Below are 13,680 nucleotides of genomic sequence, written 5' to 3' on the forward strand. Positions count from 1 at the left end.
ATGTACCCCCTGGAAGACCTCTGCATACCTCCATAGGTACACATACTGCTGGTTGAGAGCCACTGCACTAGAAGGGACCACCTCAAACAAGAAATCATCACATACTCCCACAAACCAATGGAAAATATCAGGAAACCTACCTGGAGATGATGTAAGAAACCCCAAACAGTACTTCTCTCTCTAAGACCCTGAGTCCAGTGCCATTGCAAACAACTTTGGTATGAGCAGTCAGTTCATGTCATGAAGCATTGAGTTACAGACAAAACAAAACAAAAAACAGTTTCCAGCAATGCTTCTTAGCACTCAAAACACTTGTGAATCTGCTTATATTTTGAGATACCTTTCAGTGTTCTTCCCCCTTGGGAATATATTGTGTGTGCACTTAAAAAGAGGTGGAGCTTATTTCCTGAGAATGTTGGTCTTGAAGAACAGGATAGTGGCGGGAATGGTTAGTTAATCTCCTTCCCCTTGTGGACTTGATGTGATGGTTTTTTTCCTTTTCATGCTTCCTGTTCTGCTCTCCTACACACTGAACACATAAGTGTGAACCCTGTAAAGCCCACAAGTCACTGTTAGAAAATCCTGTGCCCTCTGTCACAGTCTCTAAGTGAGTCCCTAAAGCAGTGGTTCTCAACCAGGAGTCCGGGGGGGGCGGCGGCCTGTGAGCAGGTTTCAGGGGGCTCACCAAAATAAACTGTAGAGAGCAGAGCCAGCATTAGACTCATTGAGGCTCAGGGCAGAAAGCCGAAGCCCAACCCACATGGGGCTGAAGCCAAACTTAGCTTTACAGAGCCCCTGTGGTGTGGGGCCACCGGCCGTTGCTCTGTTTGCTACCCCCTAATGCCAGCCCTGGCTTTTAATCTACTGGATATGCAGAAAAGCAGTTGTGGCACAGGTAGGCCATGGAGGTTTTTATAGCATGTTGGGGAAGGTGGGCTCAGAAAGAAAAAGGTTGAGAACCCCTGCTCTTGACCAGTGGTTTTCAAACTCTGGGTCGTGACCTAGTTCTGGAATGGAAGGGACTGGGTCAGGTCCGGCTCCTAGATTGCGGGGCCACAGGGCTCTGCGTGCTGCCCCCGCCCCAAGCTGTGGGGGGTGGTGCCTGCAGGCAAGAGATGCACGGAGCCGCTTGTGTGCCTCTGCCTAGGAACCGGACCTGCTACTGGCTGCTTCTGGGGCGTAGCGCAGTCTGCGGTGCCAGGACAGGTAGGAAGCCTGCCTCTGCACCTCTGCTGTGCTGCTGACAGGGAGCCACCTGAGGTAACACCGCGCCCCAATCCCCTGCCCCAGCCCTGAGCCCCCCCCCCCAAACCTGGAGCCCCTTCCTGCACCCCAAACCCTTCATCCCCGGCCCCACCCCAAACCCCTGCCACAGCCCTGAGCTGCCCCCAACCCGGAGCCCCCTCCTCACGCCAAACCATCCTCCCAGGCTCCGCCCCACAGCCTGCAGCCCCAGCCCAGAGCCCTGACCCCCTCCTGCACTCCAGCCCCGCTATCCTATCCCAGAGCCTCCTCCCACACCCTGAACCCCTCATTCCTGGCCCCACCTCACAGCCCTCACCCCAACCCTCTGCCCTAGCCCTGAGCCCCACCCCAAACCCCGCATCCCCAGTTCCGTTGGCTCACAGGCATCAACAATTTTCCTCAACTGCGTCACCAGAAAAGGTTTTAAAACCACTGCTGGTACAGAGTAATACCACAGCTAGTACAGAGTAATACTCTTGGCAGCATGAAACACCACTGAAATATAGCAGGTGCTTGAATGGTAGCAAGAGACCTGTTCTGCAAGTCACAAGAGGGTAATTGTATTACATGTTTAACCAGATGTCTTCATATCATTCATTGATATTTTTCACCAGTTTTTGCATATCTTTATTAAGAATATTATATATTTTACATGTGGTTAAGAAAAGTGTAGGCAGTTTTTCTACTGCTACATAATGTATACTGTATACACAACACTGTAACTTTGATACTTCCGTTTTATAGCTTGTTTCGGTATCAGCTAGGTGAGTAAGGTAGTGAAAGCCAAAACATATCTTTTTTGCTTGGTGTTTGCTAAGTGTTCATTTTCCACAATTTTTGACTAGATTTTAAAATCTGTTGAGGAGAGTAATATTGTGAAGGGTATGTGGTAGGCCTGGAGAGCTCAATGTATTTATTCCAAAGTGCCATCAAAAATTACGACAGTTGATCCTAAAGGATTCAAACTGCTTAAGTGAGGTTTAATTACAGTTACTAGTTCATAATGCCATGTACTTTCTGCCTAAGGCTAGTTGACTGCATAGTAAACTATGCAGTTATTTAAAGAATGTGACACATTATGAGAGGAGTTTTCTTCACATCTTGTAAAGTCAGTATCCTACAGTACTGCCAAACTAATGGAAGACTTCTTTTTACCTTATTTTATTATGCTACCACAGTAGAACCATAAAAAGCATAGTTTTGGGGTTAAATGTTAAAGCTGCTATAAGGAGACGGTTAGAATTTCTTCTGTATTTGTTTTTAACCTAAGGACTTGTCTCTACTGAGAGAAAGCACCATGTGAGAAAAAGTGTTACATTGTAGTTAACTCCTTATGGAGGACCCTAAAATTAACCAGGACCAGCTAGTTCATTTTTAAACATAACATCTGTACCCACATTATGGTCAAAATCATGTTTAATAATGTGTTAACACAATGTGGTTTTTGGTTTGGTTTTTTTTCAGAATAGATGAGGCTTAGGAGAGTAATGCTCAGATCCTATAAAGAATTAAGCTTGTGCTTAATTATAAGCACAAGACTATTTCCAAACCCTTCTGAAATCTTTCCATTATATATGTAAAAAAATTAGATAGCTATGGAGAGTCATACTCCAGACTCCTCCTTATTTTGCATACCTTGGGTTTTTTGCATGGTGAAAGCCCTGCACTCTTTTATGTGATAAAATCTTGCTTTTCCAGACTTAAAGCTTGCTGCCCATCTTGGAAAACTTCCCAGTGGCCAGATAGGTAGAGAAGTCAGAAAATGGTGGATGAACAAGTTGTATGTGCTTTCTTTAGATGTAATGGTAAATAGTTGTTAAAAACATATTAGAGCGGATTTAAAAAACTTCAAAATTTTTTGATGAAAAAGACACATTTTTACTGTAAATTTTCACCAGAAAGTATTCCATTATTTGACCATCACTCACATATATAATATGGTAGTGCTTATAGGCCCAGGTCTTGTTTGTGCAGGGCACTGTACAAACACAAATGAACCTCAGAGGACAGATGAACAAACTTTAAGAACTGCAGAAATTGTACCCTGGTGCTGCATGTGAGGTTAATGCAGAGCAGAGCCTCAGGCACAGCGTACAGAAACAGACAAATGGACTTTTGGGGTGAGCTTTAATTCCCAAGAAAACTGTGGGGGATTCTCTTGCTCTATCATATGACACATTTCCTGAAAGATTTGCTGTTTGGAATCTCACAAGAAGTTGGGGTTAAACTTGGAAACCTGCAGTGGGTTTAAAAATAGTCTAACACAAATTTGTAACTTTTTTTTTTTCACTTGTACCTTGATTTTTCCAACACTTTCCTCAAAATTCACCTTGCTAAAACTTCAGTCATGACTGGTACACAAGTGGCCAGGTGCCTTTTGTGGGATTTTCGCATTCCTTTGTAGCTTTAGAGTCGGTGGCTCAGTAGTCTGTAAATATATGGCAATGTCTGTGTTTAGAATTGCTCGTTGTTTCCCTAAACATGGAAAATGTATTTTGGTTCCATGTCCATCCTGTGACTTTTGACTCATGTGTTGTTGCTGTTATCACTACAATATCCTGGTAACTTTTGCTGAAAACTTGTGATCACAGACCTGTGGGTAGGAAAATGATAGGGACCAAAAAAACCAAAATACACATATAAGTAAAAGCAAAAAATGGTCTGAATGAGCTCTAATTGTGGGGTAGATTAGATTGGATGTCTCTCCCCCGCCCCCCCCTTCCCTGCAAGCTATTTTTCATGTACCTGCTTTGGTGGCAAACTTGACTTGGTCTAGTGCAGGGGTTCTCAAACTGGGGGTTGGGACCACTCAGGGGGTTGTGAGGTTATTACACGGGATGTCGCGAGCTGTCAGCCTCCATCCTAAACCCCGCTTTGCCTCCAGCATTTATAATGGTGTTAAATATATACAAAATTGTTTTTAATTTATAAGGGGGTGGGGGGTCACACTCAGAGGCTTACTATGTGAAAGGGGTCACCAGTACAAAAGTTAGAGAACCACTGGTTTTGTGAATAAACCTTCAGGATAATATGACTTTAGCTGGGAAACAGATCAGTGTTATGAACAAAGCATCATTTATCATTGATGATAAAACAGAGAGCAACAATTTGCAAACAAGGCATTTCTGAAGAGAAAATAACATTATTTAATTAAAATAAATACAAATACACTGCATGTGTCACTAATTATGATGAATGGGGGTTTTTTGGAAGCATTTACAATACTACAACTTGTTCTTACAAACTATTCTTTTATGAATAGAGATGTTTTTATGAGTTGTTGAGCAGTTCTAGGTGAACTTCTGATGCCTGTCTAAAACTGTACTAGGAATGTAAAATGAAAAAAGTGAACAAAAATGAGAGAGTGTTTTTCACGAAGCTTCAGTCTCATCCCAATCAGAAAATAAGATCTCTCACACTTCAGCTGTAGCCAAGGGTCCGAGGCACTAGCTACAAAGCTGGACACAGTGCAAAGCCTTAAAGAAAGGCCAAAGCAGGATGTCTTTGCTGGAAATGCAGACATAAACAAAAATTGGATTATTGAAGCAGAGAATGGGATGATTATGACTTGAAGGAAACAAATGATAAAAGGCGAAATAGGCTATGAATTTTCTGCATTTTGGTGGACTGGAGGAGGGAGGCTCCAAACTGTTCAAATCCCTGATGAGAGAAATAGTAGTTGATGAGTTGTACGCTTTCAAGCTTCAGTGCTGTTTGTTATAACCCAAACAACTAGAGGGGCAGAGACCTAGTATGATCAGAATGCCTCTGATTCAAGGGTAAGGAATTTGGGCTGAAAATAATAGGATTTTCAGGTAGTGTGATCTGAAAGGGGAATCCCATTCTGAGTTCCCCCTAACAGCCATGATGAGACAGAATGAGATCAGCATCTATGTCTATGTGCACTCCATGTTTTTGTGACAGGAACAGCCATACTGGTCCATCTTGCCCAGTATCCTGTCTTCCAACAGTGGCCAGTGCCAGGGGCTTCAGAGGGAATGAACAGAACAGGCAATCAAGTGATCCACCCCCTGTTGTCCAGTCCCAGCTTCTGGCAGTCAGAGGGTTAGGGACATCCAGAGCATGGTGTTTGTGTTCCTGACCATCTTGGCTAGTAGCTATTGATTGACCTATCCTCCATGAACTTAACTAATTTTTTTTTAACCCTGTTATATTTTTGGCATTCACAACATCTCCTGGCAACGAGTTCCACAGGCTGTTCTTTAGTAGGCAACAGGTTTAAAACCATTTTATTGGGTGACTCCTATTTCTTGGGTTATGTGGAGGAGTAAATAACACTTCCCTGTTCTCTTTGGCCACATCAGTCATGATTTTATAGACATCTATCATAAATCTCCATAGCTGTCTCTTTTCCAAGCTGAATAGTCCCAGTCTTTTTTTAATCTCTCCTCGTATGGAAGCTGTTCACTACCCCTAACCATTTTTGTTGCCCTTCTCTGCACCTTTTCCAATTCTACTATATCTTTTTTGAGATGGCTCAAACAGAACTGTATGCATATTCAAGAGGTGGGCTTACCATTGATTTTTATAGTGGCATTACGATATTTACTGTCTTATTGTCTATCCCTTTCCTGTTGGTTCCTAGCATTCTGTTAGCTTCGTTGACTGCTGCTGCACATTGAGCAATGGTCTACTCTGTTCATTCCTGTATATTTTGTTCTCTGGTATTACCACATCCCATTTATCCTCATTTCACCAAGCTTCTGGGATGCCTATTATGTAAATATCCTCATTTAATGCCAGGCACTATAGACTTCTAGCATTTGTATATAAGCACTTATACATTTTGTCAATGTGCGTTCATGTTATAGTTATATGGGACTCTTTTACATTTGGCTGTTCATTACTAGCTCCTACCTGTACTTTATCAACTTCTTTCCTAACTCCTTCACAAGGATATAGAGTACCCCCTTTAATAAATTGATCCCTAAGGGATGGCTGCGCTCAAACCGTGTGCTCCTCCGCACCTGTCAACACTTCTGCCAGCCCTTAGTTTAAAAAATTATCTACAACCTTTTTAGTTTTACACGCCAGCAATCAGGTTCTATTTTGATTGTATAGGATAACTTTCCCTTCCATCAGAGACCCCTGAAGCGCTTTACAAACAGTAATTAAGATCCCTGTGAGATAAATATTATTATACCCATTTTCTAGATGGGGAAACTGAGAAATGGAAGTGTCTTGCGCAAGGTCATACATGAAATTAGTGGAAAGAGACTGACTTCAGTGAGCTTTGGATGAAGCCTGTAGGTCAGACTAAAGAAAAGAGCCCATGCTGGGCTTACTTCCGGTCCTATTCTCTGTTAGAGCACACGCTCGCCCATGTTGGAGAATGGGGATAAGGAATGTCATCACTGGATGTGGTTTCAGTGTCACTGGTGTGGAATACTGCTTGATTTTTCTGAATCATAATTTACTCACTTTGTTTAATTTTTAATCTAAGTTTTGTATTGTTAAAATCATGTATGTTAAATATACTTTGAAAAGTTCAGAAAATAAATATTTCTTATCCAGTTAGCAATCAAAATAAGCAATCAGGGATTTAGTTCACAATGAAATCCACTTCAAAAATCAAAGGCCAGTATTAGTGCTGACAGCAGGCATATACAAGCCATTGGGAGGGCTGTTTCTCAGTTACTGTAGCAAAACAGTAAGAATCAGTATATCCCTCCAGTACTATTAGTACAAGGTGTTTGTTGTTCGTTGGGTTTTTTTAAAATATCTCTAGTTAAAAAACGGTGGACAAAAATGTTGAAGGTTAAACTACTGCAGTGGTGGAGGCTTTGGGCTCAAGACCAATTTTGTGAAGGTGGACTATGTCTCAGTTTTTAGATGATGCAGCTTTTGCCTATTTAGGGGAGGTGGGGATGGGGGTTGATAAGTTTGGTCTGCAGAGGAAAGGAGAGAGCCCCTATAACAGGATCTCCCCAAGCTTGGCATCAAAACCTGTCTCTGCCTCAATTTCCCAGCTCATGTAATTCGGCTGGCTGGCTGCTTCAGTGAAGTTTCCACCAGAATCAGTGTTTCCTTCCCTTTTCCCAGGGATGCATATATGGTTAAAAAAGAAATACAGTTTGGCATCAATCAGAACAGGTCCTGCCACCTGGCCAGTCCTTGGGCCTCTGGCTAAGAGGGCTTCTGCTGCTGCTAGCTGGAGTGGGAAGCCCCCTTTCAGCACCTTTTTCTGACCCAGGGTCTCCTGCAAGAGCTTCCCCAATCCCATCTTTAATTGAGTTGCTTGTTGGCCTTTTATCTCATCAGACAGGAGGCAACTGGTTAGTCACAGATAGGGACTATAATCCTAAGGAACTTGGGCTATGTTTACATTGCAGCTGGGAGCGAGCCTCCCAGCCCAGATAAACTGATTTATGCTAGTTGGGCTCGTGCTGGTGCACTAAAATATAGCTGTGTGGACTTTGCAGCACTGGTGGAGCTTGTTTGGCTAGCCCAAGTCTCTGCTGGTGGTTTAACGTCCACACAGCTATTTTTAGCATGCTAGTGCAAGTCTGTTTGCTTAGGCTGGGAAGTTCACTCACAGTTGCAGGGTACATGTATCCTTAAAGAGTCTTTCCACCCTGTGACAAGCCCTTCCACAAACATCCATTGTAGGCTAATTCATGCAACAAGTGCAGGCTTTTTAAAGACTATTTGCCTGTCCTGGTAGGAGGAAGAGTATAATTACAACTGGTGGAGGATGAGACCACTCTGGCAATACTACTAGTCTTGGTTGGACCAGACGAAGGTGTAACAAGTTCTTAGCCTTTGTCAACTAGAGGGAAAATCTCCTACATAAATCAGGTTAAGGGTACATCATGTTAAAAATGCAAGGAAATAGAGTTAAGGTTGCTAGTCTGTTTTAAAAATTAGTGTAGTATAGAGGCACAACAGGCTAAATTGAACGATACTGTAATCTTTCAGATTTGTGTTGTAAGGCTTTTGAGCCATAGTGTGAACTTAAGGACAGAGTGACAGCCTTAAATTGAAACTTCCTTTCTCTTTACAATTGTTAATATTAAAGTTTAGCCCCTTGTTTTTGACTTCCCCTATAATAGATAGCTTAAGCATGTTTAAGGGCCTCTCAGTAGACTTCTCTAAATATATGAATAAGATTACATTGCATACTCTGTGTGTGTGTGTGTGTGTGTGTGTGTGTGTGTGTGTATTTTTTTTTTAACTGAAATTGAAGTGAAACACTACAGTCAGGTTTTCGGTCACTTACCAAAACTTTTAGTATTTGGGGCCTTCAGAGGAGGAAAGTTTCCTTCTGCTAGGAACGATGTTCATATATCCAGTGTTGTGTCTCTGATTCCTCTATTCCTTCTTCCTGTTGCTCTGAACCCCTCACTGTTGTATCATTAGTTTTTGGTGAGGGTGAGAGCTTGTGTATCTGAAACTAAGCTGAATTTGTCACTCGAGTTTCTATCCCAGATTTTTCAGAAATTTTATGATGCATATCCCTTATCAGGATTTTTGAACAGGATATTGTATAAATTCTACATATAGACATTTTTGTGTAAATTATATGATCCTGCAAAGGCTTCTATTTTTACTTTACCTACACAGGTTCATAGAAGTTGTGAGAGGTTCCTGGGGCTACAGAATGACTGTGAATAATAGCTAGAGTTGGGACTGAAGGGTACCAACCACAGAGATGAATTTGCAGATCCCAACTATATATAGTGGGCCTAATTTGAACACCATTAACTTTCCTGAAGTTTTTCAATCTGGATTTCAAACTAGCCTCCTCCCTCTACTGCCTCCTCTTGCTCCACTCCTTCCTCCCCACCCCAAAAGACACAACCTGCACATTTAAGAGTGTTTGGAATGAGTTTTGGTTTGCTTGTTGAAGAGAGGTTTGAATCTAGAGGTTTGCTCTGGATCTATCTGTAATAAAATCCATGTTGCTATCCGGTATAATTTTGTACTTCAATGCACAAATATTTATTAATTTAGTATATTTTGAGTTGAAGATGCAATACTTGATATTTGTTATGTAACTTTAAATCTGAGCTTATTCTGAGTGGTAAAAGCAATAATTATACTGTTGGAATAGTTAGTAAGAGTGGCATTTGGGATTATCTTTTTTTTTTCCCTCTCCCCCCCAATAATAGATGGTTGACCCTACCTTAGCAGAAATGGGAAAGAATCTTAATGAGGCCATGAAGATACTAGAAGACAATCAAAGGTATCTACAAAGAGTAATGGCTGCAAGAACAGCAGATACATGTTAAGCATGTAGATATTGATGCCAGTGTCTTCAAGCAAGTGAATGGGTTTTTTTTCTACTAATTCTAGGACTTATCATTATCAGATATTTGTACTTACTTTCTGCCATATTCAAATCAAGAATGTTTCTTGACTGAGGGTGTTTATGATTAATGAATATATGCGGGGCCAATCCAATACATATTTTGTAGCATTCAGTCTAAATCCAACCAGGACACTTTTTCTAAAGGTTTTGACGTGCTCTTAGCATGTGAATCATGGCTCCACAAGTAACTTTTACTTTCATCTCACACGATCTGCTGATAAAGGTTTTCACTAACCTAACAAAGCACAGTCTTCAAGTTTTTTCTTCTTAATCAAAGGAAAGTCAAATCAACAACGCTGTTTAAGGCCATCCTTAATTACATTTTATGTTAGTCTTGTTGATCTATTCAAACTGTATTCAGTAATTTTTGTCACTTGTGAACATGCCAATGTATTTTTGAGCATCGACCTGCACTAGGAATTTGGTGCTATGCAACAAAAAGTTAAAATGTAAGTAACTCTTTTTCTTGTATTTTTAAATTAGAAAAATTGAGGAAGAAGATGAAAAGAAGTATGTAAGGAAGGATATTCCTGGACCACTCCAAGGGAGGTAGGTGACAATGTGTTCTTCATATTCAGTGTACAAACTCTTAAATAAAACGTGTTTGCAATAATTTTGCAAGGAACTTATAATATATACTATCATGAAAATTTACCAGTCCAGCCACAAAATCTGGTCTCCTGACTTTGCCCATGATTGATATATTTTATTTATGGATCAAAAAAATTACTTTCCCTTTGTGAGAAGTATTTTGTGTCACTGGTAGCTAATGAAGAATTACTTGTTTGCAGTGTTGTAGTTGTGTTGATCCCAGGATATTAGAGATAAGGTGAGGTAATGTCTTACATTGGACCAATTTCTGTTGGTGAAAGAGACAAGCTTTCAAACTACATAGCGCTCTTCTTGAGTTCTAGTAAAGCCTTAGAGAAGATAATTTAATGGAGTTTTATGTCTTTATTATATAGCATAATTTTTATGTAGATTTACTTTTAAATCTGAAATATTGCATTCAATGAGTTTGAGACACATTCAAACAGGAAATTCATACTTGAGAATGGTATTCTCAGAAAAAAGGCACAAAGCACCATGTTTAGGAATATGGTTGGCCTTCACAGAAAACTATGTATCACTCAGCATAACAACCTGAAAGTTTACATGCTGTGATTTGTGCATAAAATTGACTATTGCATCTGAAAAATAAGATTTAGGCTTGCATTGTCATAATCTCTCTCCTGCAAAATCATTCATGAGCCCAAACTAAGACTGCAGTTCATTTTCCATTCTAGTTTAACATGGGTTTAACAGCAGAAAAATATTGTGAACACAGAACTTGTTTTCATTTAAAAAATACCTTGTCTTTCATGGAAGTTAATGAAACTGGTATGAATCGATGAAGTTGAACAGACTTGTAAGAAGTTGGGAATGCTTTTTATTAGTGTTACGCTACCTCTTTCATACTTTCATTATTTTTCATTTTATTAATATAGGTTTTAATTTGATACTATTTCAAGTTGGGTTGGTGTGTGGTGGCTTTTATTTTTGCACTTCTAGCAGTTGTAAGGCAGCATAGTTCCAGAAACGGTTTCAAGAAACACTTTCTGTTCACTAGAACAGATGTTTGTAAGTAATCAGTGTATTTTAGAAATAATCATATTACAGCGAGATGTGCTCAACTTTGTGAGCTCGTGATTGGATCATCTGAGTTTGGACATCTACTGGCAAGGTCTTCACCTACAATCCAGCACTCCAGGGCTGAACGATTCCTTAGTTAGGCTTGTCAGTCCAAATCCTCAGATTTCAAGGGAGCCTCTGTGTGGGCCAGTTCCTTAGGCCTGTTGAAATGCCCCATACATAAGTCAAGAGGATCTGGACTCCTAGATACAGCAGCCTTCCCATTATGATCCTGCTCCACTGACACCTTTTCCCCACCATCCCAACATTCTACAGAGCAAAACCCTTGTGTGTTGTTGCAAAACTGTTATAAGTGGGCTTTAGAATCTGTATCCTGAGGCACTAGAGTTGCTCATCTACTTACCATTTTTCCTTCCCTAGTGGGCAAGATATGGTGAGCATTCTCCAATTAGTACAGAACCTCATGCATGGAGAGGAGGAAGATGAGTCATCACAGTCTTACCGGTAATGCTAATTTGCATTGTTCTATTTGGAAGATTATACTTGATCATTATATTTGCTGTGATAATTTTTGAAGCCACAAATTGTACACTTAATTTTTTTTATTAATTTTAAATTTGCAACAGTGTAAGCTGTTTTAACTAAACCTTTGTTACATTATACACTGAACTAGGAGAAAAAGTAAAATGTGGAACATACCTAATAAGAATTTTTTTAGTAGTCCTGATACATAATTTTAACCTAATATTTGCTAACTATCCATTACTTGGTGTTAATGTTTTCCTCAAAATAGCCATACTCTTTACTGCAGTGAATTATTAAAAGCAGTTGTGTATAGCAGGCAATTATTCCTGGCTGACAACTCAATTTCTTTAAATTATCCTCAACTTTATGAGCATTGCTTATGCTGCCTGCATTCTGAGGAAGCCTAATTTTTTGACTTCAGGATTTGTAGTTGCATCAGATATAATATATTTGTAAATTACAAGTTGCATAGTATCTCTGCATATGTATATTTTTTATTTTTTATTTCAAGCGGGGTAGTCTGAGCCTAGGAATGGGAGTTACTGCATTCTAGTCCTTGTTCTGACACTGATTTATTTGTAACCTTGGGCAATACATTTAACCTCTCTCCTTCCATTTCTCCATAAAATAGTGATGCTACTTGCCACCGTACCTGGACAGGAGTGTGGAAGATCAATATTTGCAAAAGAGTTTGAAGATTAAAAATGTTATGTAAATAATAATGATGAGGAAAGATATAGTCTGAACTTTGAAGTTTCATAGTGTCGACTTCCTTTTTGTGTAGACCAGGCCAAGGCATATGTTTAATGCATGCTACCATTTTACAATAAAATGTTCATTACAGTTTTCGTATGTTAGTGGGTTGAGATAAACCCTATACTCCCTTTTAGGGTTTATCTCAAGCAGCTAAAAGGTGTCTAAACTACAACTGCCGTGTCTACTCTGATTTTAACACGTTAATTAATATGTTAAAATTCACCTTTTCTTCTAGTGTATACATGGCTCTTTTATACTTCATTCTGATACATATTTGAAGAAAATATTGCATCTCATCCAGTTCTATGACAATCTAGGCATATCCAGTAAAAGGAGAAAACATAAACCCATTATAATATGCATGACATGTATCAAACTGACAGTTATTCTCATACAATGTTTCTGGTTTGCAGACTTCAGAATGTTGGAGAACAGGGTCACATGGCTTTACTGGGACATAGTCTGGCAGCTTATATTTCAGTGCTGAACAGGGAAAGGCTGAGAAATCTTACAACTAGAATCCTTTCAGATACCACTCTGTGGCTTTGCAGACTCTTCAGGTAGGTCATGAATTGCTTATTTATTATGTACAGTTAGGTAGTAAAAATGGTTTTAAAAAAAAGTCTGAAATACGATTTGTTATCTTGATAGGCTTATGCCTTAAATTAATGGTACACTGAAAGGTCTTAAATACAGCACACTTGTTTACAGGACACTGTTCTTTCAAGCCAGGAACTTGTCAGTAATATACCAGTCATAAAAGTGGTTTTTTTATAAGGAATTTACAATGGAGTTAGGGGCCAAAGTACGATAGTGGGTAGACAGATGGTTGAATATCCATTTATATAAGCACATATATGCTGTTGAGCTTTGTAACGCTTTAAAAAGAGGTCTTCCAGTGAACTTCTCATTGGTTCTGCCTTAGATTTCATTTAGTCTTTACGTACAGAACAGCTGAGTAATTTTCAGTGTAGCGAGTATATTTCCTGAAGGTCTACCTGAACTTGTAATTTAAATCCATGAGTTGAGGGGAAAGAAAAGTACAAGAAATACTTCATTTGCAAAGAAACTTAATCCAACAGCTAGGTTATTTCCTTGTATGGCTTAATTTCATGTAAGATTCTTCCTCAAAGTGCCTTAGTCTTGAGATATGCTTTAATGTATGTGGTGCCAGAGCTGGCTGATTTATA

The 13,680-nt window shown here is 39.8% G+C and overlaps 1 protein-coding gene across 1 annotated transcript in view; it reads left to right on the forward strand.

Moving 5' to 3' along the window:
* Nucleotides 1–13,680, forward strand: part of PDXDC1 (pyridoxal dependent decarboxylase domain containing 1) — a 47,952-nt gene that overhangs the window by 1,322 nt on the left and 32,950 nt on the right. The window contains exons 2-5 of the mRNA XM_007058141.4: nucleotides 9,378–9,451; nucleotides 10,061–10,126; nucleotides 11,630–11,713; nucleotides 12,904–13,050. Of these exons, the coding sequence (XP_007058203.2) occupies nucleotides 9,378–9,451; nucleotides 10,061–10,126; nucleotides 11,630–11,713; nucleotides 12,904–13,050 (371 nt within the window). The remainder of the gene's footprint in view (nucleotides 1–9,377; nucleotides 9,452–10,060; nucleotides 10,127–11,629; nucleotides 11,714–12,903; nucleotides 13,051–13,680) is intronic.

Source organism: Chelonia mydas, chromosome 10, assembly GCF_015237465.2.
Source record: "Chelonia mydas isolate rCheMyd1 chromosome 10, rCheMyd1.pri.v2, whole genome shotgun sequence".
Lineage (NCBI taxonomy): Eukaryota > Metazoa > Chordata > Testudines > Cheloniidae > Chelonia > Chelonia mydas.